The 25,345-nt window shown below is 42.0% G+C and overlaps 1 protein-coding gene across 2 annotated transcripts in view; it reads right to left on the reverse strand.

Annotated features, from left to right (window-relative positions):
- Positions 1–23,967, reverse strand: part of chfr (checkpoint with forkhead and ring finger domains, E3 ubiquitin protein ligase) — a 37,801-nt gene extending 13,834 nt beyond the window's left edge. The window contains exons 1-11 of one of the 2 annotated variants that reach the window (XM_052032549.1): positions 23,602–23,967; positions 13,717–13,813; positions 9,332–9,441; positions 8,142–8,201; positions 7,258–7,710; positions 6,001–6,157; positions 5,377–5,531; positions 4,452–4,614; positions 3,908–4,059; positions 2,700–2,819; positions 1,150–1,233 (exon numbers count right to left, since the gene is read on the reverse strand). In XM_052032549.1, the coding sequence (XP_051888509.1) occupies positions 1,150–1,233; positions 2,700–2,819; positions 3,908–4,059; positions 4,452–4,614; positions 5,377–5,531; positions 6,001–6,157; positions 7,258–7,710; positions 8,142–8,201; positions 9,332–9,441; positions 13,717–13,813; positions 23,602–23,710 (1,660 nt within the window). In that variant the 5' untranslated portion in view covers positions 23,711–23,967. The remainder of the gene's footprint in view (positions 1–1,149; positions 1,234–2,699; positions 2,820–3,907; positions 4,060–4,451; positions 4,615–5,376; positions 5,532–6,000; positions 6,158–7,257; positions 7,711–8,141; positions 8,202–9,331; positions 9,442–13,716; positions 13,814–23,601) is intronic. The other variant, XM_052032550.1, reaches the window with a different exon arrangement.
- Between the last annotated feature and the right edge of the window lie 1,378 nt (positions 23,968–25,345).

The raw sequence follows: 25,345 nt of genomic DNA on the forward strand, positions 1-25,345 counted from the left end.
CTTACTAGCTTTGGGGACAATGCAATGGGACCAATTGTGAACCATCCTTTGGGTGGGTATGGGGGGTGGAAGAAAGGTGGTACAGACACGGGGGGGGGGGGGGGGGGGGGGGCTAATTGCCCTTCTGTTGTATCGGAATTTCTGCAGACGAGGGAAATGTGCTGGTCTTTCAACACAGTTATACTTGCAAGGTGTATTGGACAATATAAAATCCCAGATTCCTGAAAATCAAAGATCTGGAAAGAAAAATCAACACTTCACCAGAATCAAAATGCTGCCCTATTATTTTACTTATTTTCCAGAATCTGGCTAACATTTGCAAGGCCAGCATTTACTGCCCATCCTTCTGCCTTTGAGAAAGTGATGAGCCACCTTCCTGCTTGAACTGGTGCAGTTCTTCTGGCAAGGATATTCCCACAGTGTGGTTGGGGAGGGAATTCCAGGATTTAGACCCAGCGAGGGAAAAGCAGGATGGCATACAACTTGAGAGGAGCCTGCAAGTGTCGGTGTTCCCATGCACCTGTTGCCTTGTCCTTTTTGGTGGTAAAGGTCACAGGTTTGGGAAGGTGCTGTCAAAACTACCTAGGCTTGCAACTGCAGTGCATTTCGTAGATGGTATCCACTGTAATCAGTCGTGGAGAACATGAATATTTGGGTTGGTGGATGTGGCACCAATTAAGTAGTCTGCTTTGCCCTGGGTGGTGTAAAGCTACTCAAGTTATTGGAGCTGCATTCACCCAGCCAAATGCAGAGTATGCCATCACTTGCGTCATGAGGAGAGTCACTCACTGCTGGATATCCTGCCTCCGACCTGCTGTTGGAGCCACAGTTTCTTGACAACGGTGACCCCCAGAATTCTGGTGGTGTTTTGGTGATGACAACATCATTGGATGTAAAGATTTGGTGGTCAGACTTCCTCTTGTTGGAGATGTTTTGTCCTGCCACTTATCAGCCCATGCCTGAATGTTCCCTAGTACTTGCTGCATACAGGTAAAGAGTGATTCATCTGCCAAGAACTAGAATTTACTAACAAGTGACTGTCAACTTGTTAGTCAACAGAACATCAAGTGAATACTTAGCCCATTTGACTATAATAATAGAAAGAAGCCTTCAAAGTAGAAGAATTTAACAGAAAATGATTATCTTTACCACAAAATCTTGCCAAGCATCCTGAGCATCCTACTCGAGAGCAGCCCCAGTACATGTGGCAGAAAGGCCGCAAACAAACTGTGCCTGCAATGAATGAGAGAAAATTGAACACATTACGTCATTTTTACCTGTTTACCAGATTGCTTAGCCATAATATCAAGACTAGTTAATGCTCCCTCTAAAGATACATAGCCATGTGGAGCCAAGGGGGGAAAAAAAAATTACAGGACCATGGGGATAAACCAGAAACTAACTGAACAGGTCTTTAAAAGAGCTGGTTCAGGCACCATGAACTAAGAGCCTTCTCCAGTGTTGTCCTGTGTGGTTCTATCAAGATAAAAGCTAAATTCCAAAGCCACTGTCTCAATGAAATTTTATCGGTTCTAATTTCTAGCATTTGCAGTTTATTGCTTTTTGATTACATGAAAATTCATTTCTTTAGTGAGTATGCAATAATACCTCAGCCTCAGATAGTTTATGAAGAAATAATTTTTTACTTGTGAGTGAAGCCTGTGAGTAAACAGCCAATTAGTTCTCCTAGTTTACAGTAGCCCCATAGAGGTGGCAGAGTGGTGCAGCTAGTAGAACTGCTCCCTCACAGTTCCAGCGACTCAGGTTCGATCCCAACCTCCAGTGCTGTGTGGAGTTTGAGCGTTTACAATGTAACCATGCAGGTTTCCTCTGGGTGCTCCCAAGTGCCAAAGCCATGCAGGTTGGCAAGTTAATTGGTCAATGTAAATTACCCCTAGTGAGTAGGTGAATGGTAGAATCTGGGGAGAGGCGATGGAAATGCAGGGAGAACAAATAAAAAAGTGGGATTAGTGTAGGATTTACATAGATGCGTGCTTGACCGTTGCTGCGGACACAATGGGCTGAAGGGCCAGTTCCCTTGCTGTATGACTCTTATAATAATTTCATACTGTAGTTGGTCACATGATTACTGAGGCCAAATCACAATCAACAGTTATAATTCAGAACAAGTAGCACTGCACGTTCAGATTGCCTGAAGTACAAGTTGAGTATTAAAAGTGAACCATTTAAAAAGTTAAGCAAACTGAAGTCCTGTTTGAGGCACATGCCATCTTTTCGCAGCTACCATGGGGCAGGAGGTACAGAAGCCTGAAGTCCCACACCACCAGGTTCAAAAACAACTACTTTCCTTCAATCATTCAGTTCTCGAACCAACTGGCAAATCCCTAATCACTACAGTTTAGCAACACTATGATCACTTTACACTAACATGGACATTGTTTTTTTTGTTCTAATTGTGTTTTTTCTTGTAAAAATTGTGTGTAATTTATGTTTTTCTTGTGAATGCTGCTTATCTAATGCTACGTGCCTGTGATGCTGCTGCAAGTAAGTTTTTCATTGCACCTGTGCATTATGACAATAAACTTGACTTGAATTGGCAAGGAACTTGCCAGGTACCACAATTGTCAATCCCCAACTCAATTCCCTTTTCTACTTAAGAGCAGCAAGGGATGCTGCAAAACAGGATTAAACTAGCCACTAATAGCAAGAACTGGTGATACTGCAGCCTAACCACGTACATTGTTGAGGTGTAATGGTTGGATTCTGTTCACGTTCCGCCCTCCGGTCAGGCATCGGTTGAAAACAGCAAGTGCAAATTGTATGAGGACCCCGAACAGGGCAGGTGTACTCTTGGACAGCTTTTCAAAAAAAATAAAAACATGAGAAACAGCAAAGATAGTTAGAATGTTTGGACATATAATTAATTATACTAAGACCAGAAAACTTAGCTTCTAAGTACAAATGATTGTTTTGACTGTTGAATATCAACATCAAAACACAAGAAAGTTTGGTGCTTCCATATTACACAGATCACTCATTTCAGTGCAAGAGATTATTCGTAATTAGATAACAAAAGCAAGTTCATGCATAGATAGTTAATATAGATCATTCAAATTATAGAAAAATAAGACAGCATTATTGACTAATGATTACACACATTCGAAATCAGATTGCCATTCCAATACTCTTACTAAACGTCCAATACTTCCACAACACTAACACGACTATACAAAATAACTAACTGATTTGAGATGATTAACAGTAAAAGGCTGCTTCCACAGAAGCGGTCACAAGTAGGGTTACACTGAGGATGAATAGAAAGTAAGAATGAATGCTTTACCACAAATGGTAATAGTGGAAAGAGATAACATTTCACTCAAAGGGATGCTGCAGGATGGGGTGAAACCAGTGAGATCAGACACAAGTAATGGGCTGTTAGTTTTCACCACTTGCCATGCCTGATATTTCAACATCTTGATTTCGGCTGTTCCTACTATGACTATCACTATTGGACTGGAGATGGCAATAGTCATTTATCACAAATGGGAGATGCTCAAATGACTAAAATAACAATTAGTTCAACAGCTTATCTTTTGGAATGATAAGAACTTGAGTTATGATTAAATCACTCCATGTACCACTTATACTGTTGATAATTCCTCCAAGGAACACAAATGTAAAATGGTAAGGTAACACCTGAGAAAAGGGAAGCAGAGTCAACAGTGAGTTCTCAAAGGGTCTTTGACCCAAACTGTTAACCTTTTGTCATTCTACATTTACTGCCTGACTTGCTGAGTGTTTCCCTACACGTCTTTATCCTGACATTTTAGACTCAAGTTTGGCTCATCAAAACCCATTAAGCCTCATCTCGTCCTTTGATATCAGACTTACATTTGCAATATCATCCAAAGTGTGACATTAGTCACTATGGTTCATGGACACTTACCAACAGGAGTACAGGTAGAGGTTGAGGGGGCATCACCGGTTGTTCTAAAACCTGGCAATTCACAGGTTCCACTGTGCTGACCTGGCATGAAAGTACTCTGATTGTTCTCAGCCCTGTATCCAGGACACTGTCGGCACACAATATACGGCTGACTGAAAACGGGCACAAAATGTAAAATGAAACAGCAATGAAATTCAGAGCAAACCATTTTAATACTACATAGAAATACGAGTAAAGTTCTGCAAAAAAAAACCAAAATGTTAACACTACCTAATACAACCATTCTTCCATACAAAAGGAATTCTGGATGTTTGTTGACGATTGCACAATATTCAATTTTGCTTGCAACTCCTCAAAATAGGCCAGTTCACAATTGCACTCAGCAAGACCTAGACAACGTTCTAGCATAGGCTGACATTCACAGCCACCACAACTTGCCAAGTCCACCAACATCTTAGGGTTTACCAGAACCTGTTACTGTGAACTGGCCTACGAGATGCGGTCATTCCCTCCTACAAATAAAATAAAACTTTCAAACACCCACCTAATATCAGAAGATTCACTATCCACATCTGATAGTTCCAGAAAATCCTCGGAGCTAACCTCTTCATCGGAGAATGACCGTTTAATCTTTGGCTGCAACATGTCATGTGTAATTTTATTCCTGGCATCCATGCTTTGGAGTTCATCTCCACTCCGACATTTCTCTGAAATAATATTGAATGCAAAAATATCATGTTTGATTTGTTAATACAACTGCCATATGACTCAATGTCACTTCTTTTGATAAATTCCTTTCCATTCCACCTTGGGCAAACAAATCTTTAAGACAACTCAAGCAAGAAAATATATAATAAAGTAGCAAGTTTATCAATCTCAGTCAGAATATTTAAATCATGCACACATTTTCTGTGAATAATTTCTTTAACTTTATAATTGTCTTTTATGCAAGGTGAACCAAAATTAAATAATTGCAGGAAGCTTAGCAGTATTTTTAACTAATGTATGTGAAAACAACCATCAGCATGCTTCTGCTTTCACCAAGGCAAAGACTTGAATTGACATGACTCTGCCAGGGCTCTGCCAATATTTCCAATTTAGTCCAACTCCTCCTCCAAGGCTAGTTCATTTCACTTCTTCCTCAAAGGACATACAGATGAACTCATACAAGCTATTCTTATTAATATATGAAACACAAGATTCTTCCAAATAAACTCCACAGATAAAAGGTTTTAAGTCTATGGGCAAATTCAAGCAAATGGTTGCCAGTTTCAATGGCAAGTAACCTTAAGCGAGGCACAATTTTATGGTTTGTACCAATCACCAAAAAGAAATAATTATGAGAGTGTAACACATGCTTGAGATTCCTCCTTACCGACCCTCACAAAAACAATCACATTAATCACTTGGAATACATAATATTCATGCACGATCTTTTCTGCCCAAATAAAAGTGCTGGAATTACTTGCCTGGGTGTTGCAGGAGATAAGCTTCCACTAGATTATTCACCATGTGATTCTTGCTGATGCGTTCAACAGGACAACGACAAGTTGGGCAGAGTGATGACCGCTCCATCCACCCTGAATAACAGGCCGCACAGAAAGAGTGCATACATGGTTGAAGGCTGAAAAATGAGAGGCGAAATCAGATCAAACCAGTTTAACTTGATGCCCAGAAGTGTTCACATCTTGTGCTATGTTCTAGCATTTATCCAATCACTTATTTCTCATAAATACCACATTTGAACCAAAGTATTTCCCAATGAACCAGGCAGCTACACACAAGAATGAGATTTATTGGCTAACTACAGTTAAATGCTCCCAGGGAGTACAGCAATTTGTAAGTAAAGTTGCATATCATTTCCATACTATTAGGATGAGGTAGACAATAATAGGTCTTCTTCTGTGCTTAAATAATTAGCCCCCATCCTTAAATTCTACTTCACCTGGAGGCTATAACTGGACCTAGGCCTATTGTCCAAGTTGTCACTAGAGATGGACTATGAAAGTACATTACATTGCGGTTTTCAAGTATTAGAGAACTTGTCAAGTGACAAAAACTGTTGCTCATCGTATGGAAGAGACTATTCATACCTGACACAATCATGCAACAAATCTTGACAGATGATACAAGTGAGTGTTTCCTCCATTTTATCTGGTTGTTTTCCCTCCAAGGTTCCTTGATCCTCATGCTTAACATTTGAACTCTGACCTTCACCGAGCTGCAATGGTTCTGGAGTTCCATCATTCTCTGAAGTATTTTTGAAAAAAAATATAGCAAATGTTAAAATCTACCACATTTGGTGAAAGAAAAACAGAATGTAATGCAATCTGAAAAACAGAATGCACACAGAATACTGGGTCTTTCAACATTTGAAAAAAGTCTGGTAGAAGCAAGATGAGCTGCATGGTGGCCCTGTGCAGCAAGGTACAAGGATTCTTGGTTCGTGCTATAAGTTTAAGCCTTTGGCAGGGGAGTCACAGAAACTGGCCCTTCTGCCCAACTCATCCATACCAACTAAGGTGCCTACATGAGCTAGTCCCATTTGCCTGTGTTTGACCTATATCCCTCTAAGTCTTTCCTATCCATATACCCATCCAAATGTCTTTTAAACATGCAATTGTACTTGCCTCTACCACTTCCTCTGGCAGCTCATTCCACATACCCACTACACAGTGTGTGGAGAAAGTTGCCCCTCAGGTCCCCTTTAAATCTTTCCCCTCTCACCTTACATCTATGCCCTCTAGTTTTAGACTCTCCTACCCTGGGAGAAAGGTGATCAAACAATTGGACCCAAAATAGTAATCTGTCCTTTTTCTTCAGATACAAATGTACACATTACATATAATCTTACCCCAATTTTCAAGAAAGGTTTCTCTTCTTTCAAATCTGGAGCAATTCCTTAAATCTCCCCTTCCTTTCTCCTCCCAGATTTATTTGCCTTACTCACTTGTGCAAAGGTAGCCCACGAATGCAAACCTTTCTCTTGTGTTCAAAGCGTAAACTTTCACGGAGCCTTCTCCCATCATCCCTCAACTCCCTTGTAGTTCAGTCAGTCAATGTCCACGTATCGTGGAAGTGTGGCTATTGCAGTCCACACATGGCACTTACACAAATGCAGGTGATTAGAAAGCAGTTGGAAATTAAAATAATATCTTATGTTTCCACCTCAGCACAGGCTTCCTGAACAAGAACGAAGACCTGAAGATATCTACAGGGTAGGCATCAGATGGACTGGGCTGTTTTGTTTGGAGGTACAAGTATGGGCAAGATATGTGGAATGCAATATTGATCAAAACAGTCAGCTTTGGAAATAAAAAACCTGTTACATGATGAGAATAAATACTTGCTTTTCTGCTTCTTTTTGGCTGGTTCTAGGTCCTCCTCTTTGGCTAGGACATCAGAAACAGTTGACACGAGGGCTTCGGATCCTGGCGTGCTTTCTGTATCTGCCCAAGTCCGTGAGGGTGCTGGAGGAGGACTGGGCGGCTTTGGACACGGAGTCCAAAACGTTGCTGAGCAGCTAGTCTCTTGCGCGAGTACAGAAGGTCCAACAGTGGTGGACACTGGTCCTGTTGAAGAAGTGCATGGTTGCAGAGCAGAAACAGATGGTTGAACAGCGACAGAATCCATTGCAGAGGTACAGAAGGGATTGTAGTTAGATGTGCATGGCTGTGGATCCTCTCGGGAAGGGTGTTCAACTTGCTTTGAACAAAGCGGATTGGCCACTGTTGTTTGGCTGGAGTTGCTGTCCAAGCTTGAGGTTTCATTAATAATCTGCTCAGCCAGACTGCAAGATGATCCTGTCCACACAAACCAATAAATAAATGATGATTCATTTTCAGACATATCAACTCAAGCTACGGTATTTACTCTATTCTGAATGCCTCTTCCATGCTGACCAAAATGCCCAGCTATGCTAGTCCTATTTACCCACTTCCCTCTAAACCCTTCCTATCCATGTATCTGTCCAAGAGTCGTTTAAATGCTGTTATTGAACCTGCCTCAACCACTTTCTCTGATCAATTTACAGCATAGAGACTAGTACGTTGGTGTTTGACTCCTCCATCCAAACCCATCAGCATTCTCTCCTTGAGTGCATAGAATTAAAGTCATAACTTAATCAAAAGCTTGGTTCTGCTTATATTGCTTCCACCTTCATCCACTGCTAGAACCAGATGCAAGTCACATACAATCATTCTGAAACCATCCAAATCTTCATAGAAATAATTACCCATAGAATCTTCCACGTTCTCTTCTTCAGAATTCAGTGCTTTGTACAAATAAGCAACATCTGAAAAAAAAAGTTACCTTTCACTAAAAATCACCACACACTGATCAGCAGAAAGTATGTACAAAAATTTAACTCTGGCTCTTTCAGTTCACTTTGGAAACTGTCCCCTGATTGCTGTGGAGAGCTTATCAAATAAGTAGAGAAGAAGTAGGGGGAGTTAGTCAGTTAACTTTCTAATTTCTGATTTTCACCTGCTGGAATTGCATGCAGTACGTACTCCAGCCTCTCCCAATTAAGTGACATGCGCTCATTTACATGAGAACAGCTATGTGGACTCAGTATGCATAGACTGGCTGGCATCAGTACAACTGCACTCAATTTGTTGTGGTGCTTAATGAGGTAAATAAATTATAATGGCTTTCCTTGATGGACACAGATAGTCCCAACCAGTAACTTGCAGTCAAAGGCAAATGCTGAGACATTTAGTGTGCATCTCCTACTGTCTCTCATTCAGCAGTGTACCCAAACATAGAGTCAGAGTTAAACAGCACAGAAACAGGTCCTTCACCCAGTTCCAAGCCAACCAAGATGCTCATCTAAATTAATCCCATTTGCCCGGGCTTGGCCCATATCCCTCCAAACCTTTCCTATCCATGTACTTATCCAAATGTTTTTTTTAAAAATGTTATTGTACCTGCCTCAATCACTTCCTCTGGCTCGTTCCATATACCCACCATTCTGTGTGGCTGCTTCCCGAGGTCCCTTTTAAATCATTCTCCTCTCGACTTACAACTACGCCCTCTAATTTTTGTTTCCCTTCACCGGGAAAAAGACTGTGTGCCTTCATCCTATCAATGCCCCTCATGATTTTATACATCTCTAAGGTCAGCCTACACTCCAAGAAATCAAGTCCTAGCCTGCCAAACCTCTCCATATAACAGGCCCTTGAGTCCTGGCAACATTCTCATAACTCTTATTTGCACTCTTTCCAGTTTACTGGCATCCTATAACAGGCTAACCAAAACTGTACAAATGTCTTGTACAACTGGCAAGTAACAAGCTGAGAAGTAACTGAAAGCAAGACTCAGCTTCTCACTGCTCAGCAGTTGTTCATGATCCAATTTAGTGTAGGAAGCAAAAACAGAAGATTAGCAACTACATGCAGTACATTTTCCGTGTGATATCCTTACTTTGATCTGGCTCATTCTTCCTGTAGACAACATAAATTGCATCTCCATTCTGCAATGGATAGGTCTGTTTCTTCACTACTTTGGATTTGTTGATGACTGTTCCATTGGTACTGCAAAAACAAAATGACAAGAACAAGTCAATGCGCCTTCTCTCTGTTTAGTACATAAACAAGCATTGGAGGAACATAATACCCATACTTGTAACTTGCTGCATCTACGACTGATTCACCAGATAGCAGATGTGCCGACTGAAAGTGAAACATTCTGAAGTTTAAAAGCACTAAACAGTTTACTGAAGTGGACAGAAATTGGAGTTAGAGCATAAATTCAAGTACAATGCAAAATATTGTCTTGCATCCTTAACAGCAACCAGAACACCTGGGTTGATTGGCCACAACTTGGGCCTTGCTAGCACAGAACGGTGATGTTGCTTCATTGTTAATGGTTTGTAAATAAATGGTCTCCTCTAAAATACAGCTTAAAACCTTCCTTTTTGGTCAAATGCTTTAAGAGTTAGACATCTATATTTGTTTGATAACAATCCCAAAGATAAGCCTTGGGTAATTTCGTTATGAAGCTGCTATATAAATAGCATCTGTTGTTATCAGAGTACCACCTCAGGGGTGGCAACCACACAGAGTGTGCTGCATATATGGAACTCTATTTAAATCTCGATGGCCTTAACTGTCCTTCTCCCCTATCCAAATACTATATCTTCAGTTCCTGAAAGAGAATACGTGTATCCAAGATAATAACCACACTTTCTCCCAAGCAGAATAATAGAGATTTTCTGCCACATAGTTGTCAGTTATGGCCTGTGAAGTTACCAGATGTATGCCCTCTGCAGCCATCTACTGGCAAAATGCAGCAATCATAATAAAACAGCAGTCTCAAATCAATGACAAACAGGCCTGTAAGTCAATGAAAAGGCTGAACTACATGAAGTCTTCCCAAGAATGGCAAAAGTGAATTGGAATGCCACTAGATTGAAGATTCGGGTTTAAATATTTGAACTTATTCTGACAAAGGGTCTTCAACCTAAAATGTTCTTCTGCCTGATTTGCTAAGAATTTTCCACATTTTGTTTTTATTTCCAACATCTGTAGTTTCTTGATTTTCAAATGAATTTGTGGCATTAGGAAATCAAAATGTGAAGAGCTGTTTACCCCCACTCTTCTGTTAAAAACTGCTCTGTGGAATGAATATATCACCCCAAAGAATCAGTCGCTTAACACTTGCAATGCCATGAAGTAGCTATCTACATGCAAATCCAGACCATAAATATTTGTGACACATTGAGAGGGGAATCAAACCCAAAAAATAAGCATGAATATTCAAGTAAGGTCCCAGCTGTGGTTCTGTGGATAGCACTCCCGTCTCAGTGGGGTCCAGTGCAGAGACTAGAACATAACCTAGGCTCTGAGTTGCAGTGTCACAAGTGCCATCTGTTGGAGGTGGTTAAGTATGGTCTTTACCTGCTCCAACTCATTGACATAAAAGATCCCACTACACTATTTTGAAGGTGAGCAACACCTGATGCCCTGACCAATATTTATTTCACCACCAATGAGTAAAACCGTTTATATGGTTATCATCATATTATTCCTCCTGGAATTAGCTGTACACCAAATAAGCACATTACATCAGTGACTACATTTCAAAAGTTGTTCATTGCATGTTAATAGTTTAATTATTTCCTGTAGGATTCTATAGAAATACAAATCTCTTTTCAGGGAAGAAGGGAATCAAACTGTAAGAGAAAATGAAACACCTATCAGAAGAATCACTGACATGGTAACTATACTTCAAGGCCAGCTGTACAACTGCATTGCTGACTTATAAGGTACAAAATATGGGCTGACAGTTAAAAGCATACACCCAGCTCACTTCACATCTTATGAAAATAGTGATTCAACTTTTTAAAAAAATTTTATTTACAGCGTGGTAACAGGCCCTTCCGGCCCAACGAGTCCGCGCCACCCATTTTAAACCCAAATTAACCTACCCGTACGTCTTTGCAATGTGGGAGGAAACCGGTGCACCCAGAGGAAACCCACGCAGACACGGGAGAACGTACAAGCTCCTTACAGACAGCGACGGGAATCGAACCCCGATCGCAGGCGCTGTAATAGCATCGCGCTAACCGCCATGCTACCGTGCTGCCGTATTCACCTGAAATTTGTGCAAATGACGACCACACAAAGCCTAATAAACTATTTCCACAGGAATCACCAATCACACTACTCCTTCATTCTTCAGCCTAGGTACTTTCCCAACAACAAACAGCTAACAAAGACCATCAATGTTGGTACATGGATGGAGAAGGTTTAGAGCCAAATGCAGGCAAATGGGACTAGCTTAGATGGGAATCTTGCACGGCTTGGACCAGCTGGGCTAAGGGGCGTTTCCGTGCTGTAAGACTCTATGGTGGCACTGTAGTTCGATTAGCTGGCTGTTTATTCCAGTCGCAAGGGCTGTGACCTGGAGTGAGAAGCGGGACTCTCAGTGCAAGAAGTGGGAGAGGGTTGGGACCCAGTTCTTTTCCAGGTAATTCCAGACAATACAAGAGGCACAGCCGCAAACTGTTAGGTGATAATTGAATGGGAATTTAGCCAATTGGCAACAACAAATAAAAAGAAGGTAGGGCCAAGCAGAGCAGCCACTGTTGGAGTGGACTGGTGTTAAAGTGGGGGAGCTGAGGCTTTGGTGAGAAGAGGCTAAGGTAAGTTTCTTCCTTTGTCTATTAGTGCCTAGCTAAAGTAGTGACAATAGATCCAGGGTCAGTGGTGTGTTCTTGCTGCCAGATGTGGGAGATCTCAAGTCTCCCTGATAGCTACATGAATATTCAACTGAGGTAGAAAATTGCCCAGCTATGTCCTATTCAAAGTGTAAGAAAATTTTTGTCCTACTATCCAAACAGTCTACTCTCCAATCAGCTTACACTCCATAATAATTGATGGAAGGTGCTATTAAGCAACACTTACTAATCATGCTCACCAAGGTAATGTTTGGTTTTCATCAGGACCACTCAGCTCCAGGCCTCTTTACAGCTTTGGACCAAATTCTATATAAGTAGCAAGAGGCCCTGACATCAAGGCAGCATTTGACTGAGCATAATATCAAGGTCCTTGGTAAAACTAAAGTCAACAGGCATCAATGGGAAGAATCCACTGGTTGGAGTTGTACTTCACACAAAAGGAAGATGGTTGTGATTGCTGGAGGTCAAGCACCCCAGCCCTAGAACATGCAGGAGTTCCTCAAGGGACAAATCTAGTCATAAATATCTTCAGCAATGAAGTTCCTTCCATCATAAGTCAGAAGGGAGGATATTTTCTGATAGGTGCACAAATTTCCATCCCCTAAACGTTAATTCTCTCCATCACATTGGCTAGTGTCTATGCCATTTACAAAATGTACTGCTGGTGCCTTTGCTACTAAGGACAAAGGCAGCAGGCACACGAGAACACCACTTGCATATGCCTGTCTAGTTCACCACCATCCTAACTTAGAAACATGTCACCATTCAATCACTGCTGGATCCAAATCCTGGAACTCCCTACCCAATAACAATACAGGAGCAAAAGACCTGCAGTGATTCAAGAAGCTGTCCATTATCACCTTCTCCAAGGCAATGAGGAATCGGCAATAAATGCTGGCCTCGTCAATGATATCCACCCCATAGGCACATGAATGTTCAAATGGATATGGACATTTTGCAGGCAGAAGGGATTAGTTTAGTTAAGCATTTAATTACTAGTTTCATTTGGCACAACATCATGGGCCAAAGGGTCTGTTCCCATGCTGTACTGTTTAATGTTCTATGGATTCGCAGTCCAGTGGCAAAACACTAGCAGAGGAAACTAAGGAGAGCCCCATTTATTCAACACTACTGTAGCACAACCCCAATCTCAATACAGTACATTCTATTTCACCATTATACATCTTTCATATGAAAAAATCTCCTCTTGGTCTCTGTGTAATTCACTTTAAAGTAACTGCAGTTCTGCATTTATCAGCTCTTATGATGGCACAGTAGAGGAGTTGAGGCCAGCTTAAATCAACTGTGATCATATTCACTGGTGGAAGGCCTGAGGGATTGAGTGGCCTACTCGCATGTTCTTAGGAATGAGATTGAGAGCAGCTAATTCATTTCAAGGATGAACAATCCAGGTAACAGAGGTGAGACTTCTCAACAGTACAAACTGGATTTTGAAATGTGTGATCGGAATGTGAGAAGTCACCGTGACAAAGCAGTACCCCATTCTCTTCAAAATAAAAACAGTTATCATAAATTTGATAGTGACAGTGGTTAGAACTCACTAATGGCAATTATTTTTCTACTTTGAAGAAACAAGAAAGTTAGTCAGAAAATGAACACTACTTACCTTGTGTCTTCTAACCACACTTGTCCAGTGTGCTCTCGAATTATTTTACAATGGTCTCCTGAAACAAGCTTATTGCCGGGAAATGATAAATCACAACCTAAAAATAAGAGGCATAAGTTAAACTGATTTTTGACAGAAGCTCCTTTATTCTATCACTTAGCTAATGCTTTTTGGGACTAATTAGTTACAACACTTATTACAGAAAAAAATATTGCCTGACAGCAGTAGCTTTTTTTTAAAACTCAATGAGTTGTCTGAAAAGGTGATGAATGCATTTTCAGAAACAAAGGAAATGGATGGTTGCAAGGGGAAAAACAAATTTCAACTTTGTTTTAGCCAGGACCTAATTGATTTTCCCCATTAGTAATCAAATATCTGGATACCAGCTAACCACCATTGGGACTGCACTCAAACTGAAACATGCTAGCATCCTAAGAGGGCTACAACTCAGGAAAGAAAAGTAGGCATTTCCCTACCTGACTCTTTCTAGACCAACTCATAATTTTACCAATTTTATTTTAATGTGATTTTATATCAACATTCAAGTGGTAATGTATTTGAAATGATACAGAATCATTTCAGGGTCCAATTCTAATACAAATTCAAAACCACCAGGTTTTGGCAGCTTCTGACCAGAAACAGACCAACACATTGCAAATTTCTATCAGTATTTACTCAACAATTCAGAATCAGATTATCATGTGCCGTGAAACTTGTTGTTTTGTGGCAACAGTACAGTGCAAGACAAAATTATTATTAGTTCCAAAAATAGTACAAGAGAGTAAGAACAAGGTAGTGTTCATGAACCATTCAGAAATCTGATGGCGGAGGGGAAGAAGCTATTCCTGAATCGTTGAGTGTGGGTCCTTCAGGCTCCTGTACCACCTCCCTGACGGTAGTAACGTGAAGAGGGCATGACTTGAATGGTGAGGGACCTTAATGATGAATGCTGCTGCCTTGAGGCACCACCTCTTTATGTCCTCGTTGGCGAGGAGGGTTGTACCTGTGATGGAACTGGCAAAGTCTACAACCCTCTGCAGCCTCTTGCAATCCTGCGCATTGGAGCCTCCATACCAGGCAGTGATGCAACCAGTCAGAATGCTCTCCACCGTACATCTGTAGAAATTTGCAAGAGTCTTTGGTGACATACCAAATCTCCTCAAACTTCTAATAAAGTAGACCCACTGGTGAGCCGCCTTTGATTGCATCAATGTGTTGGGCCTGGGATAGATCCTCAGACGTTGACACCCAGGACCTTGAAACTGCTCACCCTTTCCATTGCTGACCCCAGAGGACTGGTGTGTGTTTTCCTGACTTCCCTTTCCTGAAGTCCAGTCAATTCCTCGGTCTTGTTGATGTTGAGTGAGGTTGTTGTGGCAACACCACTCAACCAGCCGATCTCTCACTCCTGTACGCCTCCTCATTGCCATCTGAGATTCTGCCAACAACAGTGGTGTCACTGGTGAATTTATAGATGGTGTTTGAGCTGTGCCCAGCCACATAGTCATAAGTATAGAGAGTAGAGCAGTGGGCTAAGTATGCATTCTTGAGGTGCGCCTGTGTGACTGTCAGTGAGATGTTACTACTGGTCTGCACTGACTGGTCTCCTGATAAGGAAGTCAAGAATCCAGTTGCAGAGGGAGGTAGAGGCCTAGGTTTTTAAGCTTGTTGATTAGTACTGAGGGGATGATGGTGTCGAATGCCAGCTGTAATCAATAAACAGCAGCCTAACATATGTATTGTTGTCTAGGTGCTCTAAAGCAGAGTGGAGAGCCAGTGAGATTGCATCTGCTATACAGCAGTTGTGGCAGTAGGTGAACTGCAGCATGTCCAGGTTCTTCCTCAGGCAGGAGTTAATTATAGCCATGACCAACCTCTCAAAGGACTTCATCACAGTAGATGTGAGTGCTACTGGGCGATAGTCATTGAGGCAGCAGCTCACCCTGCTCTTCTTGGGCACCAGTATGATTGATGCCCTTTTGAAGCAGGTGGGAACCTCAACTGCGGCAATGAGAAGTTGAAGACTTACTTGAACACTTCACCCAGATGGTTGGCACAAATTTTCAATACCGTGCCAGGTACACCTTTGGGTCCTGACACCTTGAGGGTTAGACTCTCTAATCCACTTTAGCAGAATATTGTGTCTCAACTTCATTAAAAGAGCTCTCACATAACTTGCTGAGAGCATTGTCTGTACTAGTACAAGTTGCAATATGACAAATCATTGTCCAATTAGTATCAAACTCACTTCCAAAGCAAAAGGTTGTGAGTTTACAGTATGTCCTATGATAGGGATCCACACTCACTTTCCAGGTTTACAATCAGTGCAGTGCTGAAAAAATGCCAGATGAAATGAGTTCCCAGGTGAACACAAGACTCCATGACACTATTTCAAAAACTTGGGAAGCTCTTCCTTATGTCCTCTGTTGTATTTACTACTTAAACATCTCTAAAAAGGCTGTTTGTGGAACCCTGTTGTGAAGAAGTTAACTCCATACTTCTGGTAACATTGGTTTACATTAAACAATACTTCATTATCTGTAAAATGCTTTGGGGCATCCCAACATTGAAACAAAATGCAAATCTTTCCATCTGAAGGCTCAAAGCCATCAATTCTCAATGTTTTCAATCCCAAGTATGCAAAAACAGTGATTCTCCTCAGACACAAAATTAAAAATAATTAATCAAAACTTTAACTAGAAAATATAGTTTTGCTTATTTGGGTCACTTGCACATCCACCCATTTGACTTTCTCACTGTTGGTAGCCAGTGGGTTCAGCTGCCTGCCCCCAAGCTCTGGAATCTCCTATCTAAATCCCTCTTTTAGGTTTAATGCAATGACTTAAAACAAACTTTACCTGCCTTAATACCTGATTAACGGCTCAATGAAAGAACTTCTGATAACATTGTTATTAAATTCCCTGGGATGCTTTACCATATTATAGGAGCTTTAAGAGCAATAAGTTGTTGAATACTTCCAATGAACACTGTCCAAAAAAAAATCCACAGTATTAAACATTTGGAGGAAGAGAACTGAAGGTGGATTTGGACACACCTGCACAGAAATGTAATAGGTAATCAACAACTAGAGAAAAAGATGGGTGAGAGAGGGCCTTGAGTTATTTGACCTAGCAATCCTGATCCTATGACATATAAAATTAACAATCTCTAGAATAGAGGGACACAGAAATTCATGTCCAGAGCTAGGACAGTTCATAGTCAAAGAATAATAGGTTAGTCATTTAGGGCCAAGGTGTGAAGAAACATCTTCACTCAGGTTGTCGTCAATCTTTGCCCCACCCTAGAGGCTGGGGATGCTCAAGAATATTCAGGATCAAGAGTGTTGTAGACAAATCAGCAGGATTGGACAGGAAAGAGAAGTTTAAGTTCACCCATAAACATAAAGAAAGGCAGAACAAGCTTGAAGGACCCAAGTGACGTTCTTAGCCTCCTTCAAGAAAACGAGTTACAGAAAATACACTTCAGAGGATGCCGATTATGTAGAAGAGTCTATCCAATGAAGTGCAGAAATAGATTACGGTGAAAAAAGGCTTTGAATATCATAAGTGGCCTTACTACAATCCTGCAAGTCTTTGCCAAGACAACACTTGGTGTGTTACAAACAGTTTAAGACCCCTTAAGAGATAGTTCAGAGGATATTCACTAATTCATTCCTGAGATGAAGGTTTGCCACATGAACAAAGGCCAAGCAGATTGGTCTGCACTTGAGTATGAATCATGTCAGACCTCATCAACATGATCCCCCCTCATTCTTCAAAACTCAATGTTTTCCTTTGTGGAGGAATCTAGAGGACAGTTTCAGAATAAGGGATTGCCCTTTACCACAGAGGAGGAGGATTTTTCAAAATTCTCCATATCAGAGAACTATGGAAGAAGCATCATTAAATACATACAATACCAAAATAATTTTGCATTACAGAGTAGGAGTTACAGTAACAGGTAAAAAAGGGGAGCTCAGGCCAAGATTAGATCAGGCGGGACATCAATTCATTAACTGTTCATTCTTGATATTGTGTGCTACAAATGCCAGTTCTCTTTAACTGGTTCCCATCAAGCCAAGCAACAAAGATCACTCTCTCACAGGGAATGAAGATGAATATTAGTTGGAAAAAAATCTTAAAGATTTTCATTCATAAGTTACACATTGAAAAAGACTGAATAATCTTGGCATTGTGTAGTCAGGAAATATCCTGTATCACAAGTCCCACAAGTCTCTCTGGAGATGTTAGTTCAGCAATTGTAGAATAAATGCAGCAATGCAAACACCTCCCCAGGGAGGGGAGATGCATTCCATTAACTTTAATGACTGCTTTCCACAAAAACTGGAAGTTGACACCTGAGCAATTCTACACAAAGACTTCATTTACAACAGGCTTATAAGAGTTGAGAAGTCACAAAATAGTCCTTTAAAAGAGCAGTCAATTATATAACAGCCACCTAGTCCTGCGAAGGTCTGAACCTTTACCAGAGAAACATGGATCTTTTTATCTGGGGGCCCAGGTCAAGCATCTGAAGAACAATGTTGGAGCACAGTTCAAACTGTGTTATACAAGTGTGGATGCAGTGCACTAAAATCAGTAATCTTCATCTTGAAAAAGACATTCTAGACCAAACATCAAGAATGAAAAGACCAAAAACTCAGCATCAATGCAAACGAAACAAAAGCTCCTCCCAATTATCTTCCCAAAAAACTAGAAATTCTATCCAACTAGCTGGGAACAAATTAATTTCCTTCTCCAATTAAAAAAAAACAAAGCAATTTCCAGCTTTCAAATATCACGTCTGCCCAACCAGTTCCAATGCTTCACTATTTCATTGCTGTCCTTGCCGTAACTAAACACTCCTCCACCCTACAAACTAATTACGGCAAAGGATGGTTTTGATAATTTGGCCAAAAATTCAAGTTATGTAAATTATTTAAACATTTTGCATCTGTTAGAAGCCCTATTCAAGAGGAGGGTAACTTATGCACTGAGTATTCTATTTATACACACGCTATAGAAATGATACGAAGAGTAATCCATCACAGGCACAACCCACCCCACCATCGAGGACATCTTCAAGAGGCAGCGCCACAAGCCAGCAGCATCCATCATTAAAGACCCACTCTATCTGGGATATGCCCTTTTCTCAGTACTACCATCAGGGAGGAGGTAGAGGAGCCTAAAGACCCACACTCAACATTTCAGGAACAGTTTCTTCCCCTCCGCAATCAGATTTCTGAACAGTCCATGAACTCTACCTCATTATTCCTCTTTTGCACTATTTTATTTATTTCTTGGTAACTTATAGTAATTTTTATGTTTTGCACTGTACTGCTGCTGCAAAACAACAAATTTCATGACATATGTCAGTGATAATAAACCTGATTCTGATATAAACTGAAGCCACATTTTATAAATTTAGCATAACAACATCTTTGTTCTACTAGAGTTCAATCTAAGAATGTACTTACAGGGAACAACAGCGTAGTGACTAGGTACTGTACTAGTAACTCAAATACCCAAATGAATAATCCAGAGACAAGAGCTCAAATCCCACCATGAGTGTTTAAATTTAGACTAAGAATCATTAATATTCATGAAACAACTCGAGTTCTGTAAAACCGCAACTGATTATTAAAATCTGAGGAAAGGAAACCCACTGAACTTACCTGGTTTGGCTTCAATGTGACTTAAAACCCACAATAATTTGTTTAAGTCTGAAATGCCTTTAGGTAGCCCCGTAAGCCTTTTTGTTCAAAGGCAGGTAGGGATGACCAATAAATGCTGGTGTTTCCAGCAATGTCCCCATATGATGAATAAAACACAGCCCTTCAAAGCAAATTCACTGAGGGCAGCCACCAGAGTCATCACAATTTGCCATGAGTGCTCTTACTTGCAGGATAATATCAACAAATGTTTGTCTGCTACATTAATATTTGAGGTTTACAGTAAGTCATCAAGTCTGTCAATCCCAAACAAGAGATCTATTTATAGACAGAAAAGGACTTGACTGTGATAGTGATTAACTGACTGCAGTGACAACCAGGCTTGAAAACCAGACACACAAATTTGAATTCCATTACAATGGCTACTGATTTTACATTCAACTAGTAAATGTGGAATTAAAGATTCCACAATTGTGCCCATGAAACTACCAGATTACTATTAAAACTCCATTTGGTTCATTAATGTTCTTCAGCAAAGGAAATCTGCCACCTTATCTGATCTGGACCGATTCCAGACCCACCAATAGGGTTGACTCTTAATCGCTTGCTCAATTCAGGGTCAATTACGAATGGGTAATAAATGTCAACATTGCACTGGCATCCACATTCTTTGAATGAATTAAGTTGAGAAGTTGCTGCTTTAAGTTCAATGGCAGCACATCTCTTTTAATACACTGGCTTCATGTGGTATACCTATAGCTTTTACAACCAACTAAACCTATTTAGGAGGTACAAAAAAAAGCATGGTACTGAATCAAAAGCAGAACTGAGAAACTCTGAAGGAACACTGAAATAGTCACTGAATGTCTTTCAAACTAAATCAGGGCAAGTGGTACAAGATTGTAGGGGGAAAGAAGAGGCAAGATGTTATCGGTGTTCATGTGGAAATGGAAGCAAATGCAGATAATTCTGAAGGGCAGCAAATAGAAGAGATAGGAAAACTTCAATGGGATTCTTGGTTGGGATGAGGGAGGGACATTAATTAGAAGTCATGGTGTGGGAAGAGAAGCCATTGAAAGTGATTTTCTGGCTATGTCTGGAGTTGTTTTTTTGTTTATACCTGGCCTACAAGCAGCACTAGTAGCCATTCTTGCTTGCCTGTAAGAATACAGAATGGAAAACTACATGTGGGGCAGACACAGCAAGGGAAGTACATTCCCTTCACTGATAGACTGCAGTGAATCAATTAAAGTTATGAAGCTTTTGTCTAGCACTAGCCTATCTAGTACAAGACTTAGTGAATCCAATTTCACTACAAGCCATATTAAGTTTTGAACCGATGGCTTTTGTTATTTTATTACAATGAACACCAAAATACCATATCTATTAAAAAACCATTTTGCTAAACATGCAGCAACTATATCATTCCAGGATCAATACATTTATTAGAAGCATAGAAGGAAAACAAATTCTGAATGAAGTCCAGAGAAGGGGACATGCCAGCTTGCAGAATCATGAATAAAGGGGAACTTATGAACAAACAAGGGAATGGAAACTACCAGGTATTGAAGTTAAATACAGTACAGCACAAAACAATCCCACAAGAGTCAATCTCATCTCACCCACAAAGTGACTTGACACAATTCATCGTACAGTAAGGGAGTGTAGTGCCACTTTTGGGTAAGACTGTAAATCAAGTTCAGTTTTGGGCTCTCTGGTGGTATCTACCATAGTAGATACTATGGTACTATTTTGGCATGTGGGCAAGTTATTTTTGGTGAGCTGTCTAAGACTTCTCTCTCAATCAACATTACCAAAACCAGTATCTGGCCATAATCACTTGTTTGAGAGAGCTTGCTATACATAAATTAAATACTGCACTTCCCACCTTACAACATTCAAAATGACTTAAGATGTCCTGATGTTTCAAAAGTGGCTATTTTCTACTTTATTGATTGATTAGTTAAGAATCAGCCATGTCAAAGAGTCTGGAGTAACACTAGTTAAGGATGACATATTTACTTCCCTGAAGGACATTAGTAACAATCCAGCAGTTTCACATCCCATAATTAAAAAAAAATTGTGGTATTTAAATTCACCAGCTGCTAGTTAAATTCAAATTTAACCCTCTGGATCAATTAACTAGAATTCTAGCTGCCAGTTATTAACAACCACTCTACTGTACCAACTGGTCTTTCTTCAAAGAATCAGGTTCAGATCTGGTACTCCATGTCCCAAAAGTTGAATAGGCCATAATATTCATTGTGTATAACTGCAAAACTCTCTGACAAGGTTACAACAGAGTTACAAGAAGCCAAAAGATCCTACCAGCAAATAAGCAATATAATTTAAGAATGTCTTTCTATAGTGCATTTCACAGCCTCAAGATGCTCCAAAGTGCTTTACAGCCAGTGAAATACTTTTTAAGTACTGTCACAGTTGTAATGTGGGAATTATAGCAGCCATTTTGTATGCCACAAGCTTCTGATATTTCGTAATGAACTAAACTTTTTTTTAAGGTATTGGCTTAAGGGCACGGGGTAACTCCACTGTTCTTAATTGTAAAGGTGCCATGGAGTCTTTTATATCCATCTGGGAGAACAGGTCATTTGTGCAACATCTCACCTGGATGATGACATTCCCCACTTAGCACTACTTCAGGAGTGTCAACCTAGATTGTGTGCTTGAATCTCAAATGGGATTCACACCAAAATCCTCTGACTCAGGAGAGGGAATTATTTAATAAGCTACCCCTGACAATTTAAGAGGCAACGAAAAGAAAAATGGAAATACACTGGCAGTCTGGAAAAATCAATTTACTTCTTTCCTCCCAAGCAGCAAAAAGTGAACAACTGAGGAAGTGTATATATTTATTTGTTTACACACCAAGTAGTTAGGGAATGGAATGCAACACCAGAGGTGGCACTGCTGACAGATTCAATTGTAGTAGTCAAAAGAGAACAGGATAAGGGGAGGGGAGTGGGACTCACTGTACAGAGTCAGTGCAAACTCAACAGTCTGAATGGCCTTCCTCCATGCTCTAATGATTCTGTTACTGAACTGCAAAGTAACATTTAACTGAAAACAGCAAAAAAGAAAAAAAGAATCCCTGCAAATACTGAGGATGCTTTTTTCTTTTGAGAACTTATCAATTAATAGTTTGCAATAAACAAACTACACCTTAGCCAGGAGTGAACAAACCTAAATTCAGCCTTTTCCAGTCCAAAGGGAGAAGAAGCTGTTTACCAACACCACCCTAACCCTAGCCCCACATACCAAAGGCCAGCCATACCAACCATACTGCTCAGTTTTGAAGGGCCATCGACACAAAACATTAACGGGTTTCTCTCTCCACACATGCTGCTCGACTGGCTGGGTTCTCCAAGCATTTGTTTCTATTCCAGCATCTGCAGTTTTCCCCCACTAACACTGCTCCTCCACCCCTCCCTCCACCATGCTCAGCCAACCCCTAGAGTGATTCCTCCTCCAAAGGGCACCTCCGTAAACTTTCCTAATCAACTCCCCACCACCTTCGATGCCAGTTCTCCTTACCACTAACACCCCCCCAAAAAATGACCCTCCCACCTCACGATCCCAATCAGCAGCTCTCCCCAACTCTTGACCCCAACCCACTAATTATCCCACAGCTAACAATCCCCTCTCCCCAACCTATGAAATCCCCACCCCCTCTCCTCTCCCCTCACCTACAATCCCCCCACCCCTCCCACACCCTCCCCTACCCCTCCCTCCTCTCCTACCCCCCACACCCACCTCCTCTCCCACGCCCCCGCCCCCCCACCCACACAGCCCGCCCCCCACTCCCTCCCCTCCCACACCGCCCACCCCTCCACCCCCTCCCCCACACTCCCTCCCACGCCCCTCCACCCCCTCCCCCACACTCCCTCCCACGCCCCCCCACCCCCTCCCCCACACTCCCTCCCACGCCCCCCCACCCCCTCCCACCCCTCCCCCCAACTCTCCCCTCCCACCCCACCCCTCCCCCAACTCTCCCCTCCCTACCACAACCCCTTCCCCTCCACAACCACCCGCCACCCCTCCCCCCACCCCTCCCCACTCCCCACCCCCCACCCCTCCCCCAGCTGCCGCCCAACACAACGCCAGCCCCACATCACTGCCCCTCCCCATCCACCCTCCCCCGGCGCTGCGGCCTGCGCCGGGTCCGGCCCAGGACCTTTCCCCCGAGACCCACTCACCCTTCCTCCTGCCGATGGTCCACTCGCTGTTCACCAGCAGGATGTGGCTCTCGCTGTCTCGGTCGATGCGGCTGAGGCGGCCCCAGGCCTGGCTGTGCAGCGGCTGCATGGCGGCCTCGGGCCTAGGCGCCCCTCATCGATCGCTCCGGAACCCAGCGGGGGGGGGGGGGAGCCGCCACACCGGGCTCCTCCGCTCGATCAACCGGCGCCGACCCGCAGGGGTCACAACATTTCGCCCTCAGGATCCCGATCCCTTCCCCCCCTCCTCCCGGAGCCAACAGCTGACAGGGCGGGGCGGCCCGGGCCAGACCTACCCCTGCCCTCCCCTACCACCGAGGACCCGCCTCCACCGCGCTGCCATTGGCCATGTGGACAGGCGACGCGTCCACTGTCTGGTCTAGTGCTACGTCAATCAACCTCCGGAGCCCTCCGATCACGTGACACGCCGCCTTTTCCCTGGCTCTCTACCGCCCCCATTGACCCCTCCCGGAATTCCAGGCTGCAGCCGACTTCACGAGTGAATTTGATCCATTTCTTCGACGTGGGTTTTCCTGACAAATCCAATATGTCACTTACTATTTCCCCATTGCCCCTTTGAGAAAGTGGTGGTGAGTCACCTTGCACAACCTGGCAGGCCACTGGAGTGTAGTTACAAAGTTAACTTCATAAACTGTGGGTGTGCATCCACCCACAAGTTACTTGGAAACATTGCAACACTACCCAGCAGTCTCCATGAGTTATGGAAATTGCCGGGCACTGGGGACTTTGCCCTAACTCTCGGACTTCTGAGCCACAGCCATATGCAAATTAGACCTGGCCGGGCATCAAAGACTATGCTGTCACTGCAAAGATTGCTGAGGTATCGACTATTGCGTGGAAGGTTTCTGAATGAGCACAGACAATGCAAAGTGAATAAGGAAGGCAGATTTCCTTTGAAAAACCATGTTACTGAACTAGATGTTGGCTAACTTCATGATAACTATTGATCTTAGCTTAATTCTAAATGTAGTAATTAACCAGATTTAACTTTTCCATATGCCACTGAATTGAATTTCCAGGGGGAAAAATTACATTTCTGTAGGACCATTAAGGACCTTCAAAGGACAGTCACCACTTAAAGTAGGAAAGGTGGCAAGTAAATAGTGCACAGCAAGTTGCACAAACAGCGATGTGACAATGGCCAGATCATCTATTTTTGTGATGTTGATCAAGAAATAAATATTGCCACCTCTATTGGCATTTGAGCAAGGAAGGGGATGGAAGGGAAGAGATGGGGCCAATGAGAGAAGAAAATAGAAACCTACTCCTGGATACAGAGGGCCTGAGGTACTAAATACTTGCCATCGTCTTCACCAAGCAGGAAGATGCTGCTGGAGTTTCAACAAAGGAAGATGTAGTTGAGATTCAGGATGGGCTAAAAACTGATAAAGAAAGGCTAAATGCGCTTAAAGTGGGTAAATTTCCTGGTCCAGATGGGATATATCCTCAGCTGTTGAGGGAAGGAAACTGTAGAGTCCCCGACTTTAATACTCCAATCATTAGGAACAATACTTGGTCTCTGGAAAATTGCATAAGTTACAGCCTTGTTCAAAAACAGGTGTAGAGGGAAACCCAGTAACTACAGTCAGACTAACCTCAGTCAAAAAAAAATTTAAAACTGCAGATGCTTGAAATCTGAAATAAGAAGAGAACTACTCAGCTGGTTAGGTCAATCTGTGGAGAGAAAAACATTTAAAATTTCAGG

Source organism: Pristis pectinata, chromosome 17, assembly GCF_009764475.1.
Source record: "Pristis pectinata isolate sPriPec2 chromosome 17, sPriPec2.1.pri, whole genome shotgun sequence".
Taxonomy (NCBI): Eukaryota; Metazoa; Chordata; class Chondrichthyes; order Rhinopristiformes; family Pristidae; genus Pristis; species Pristis pectinata.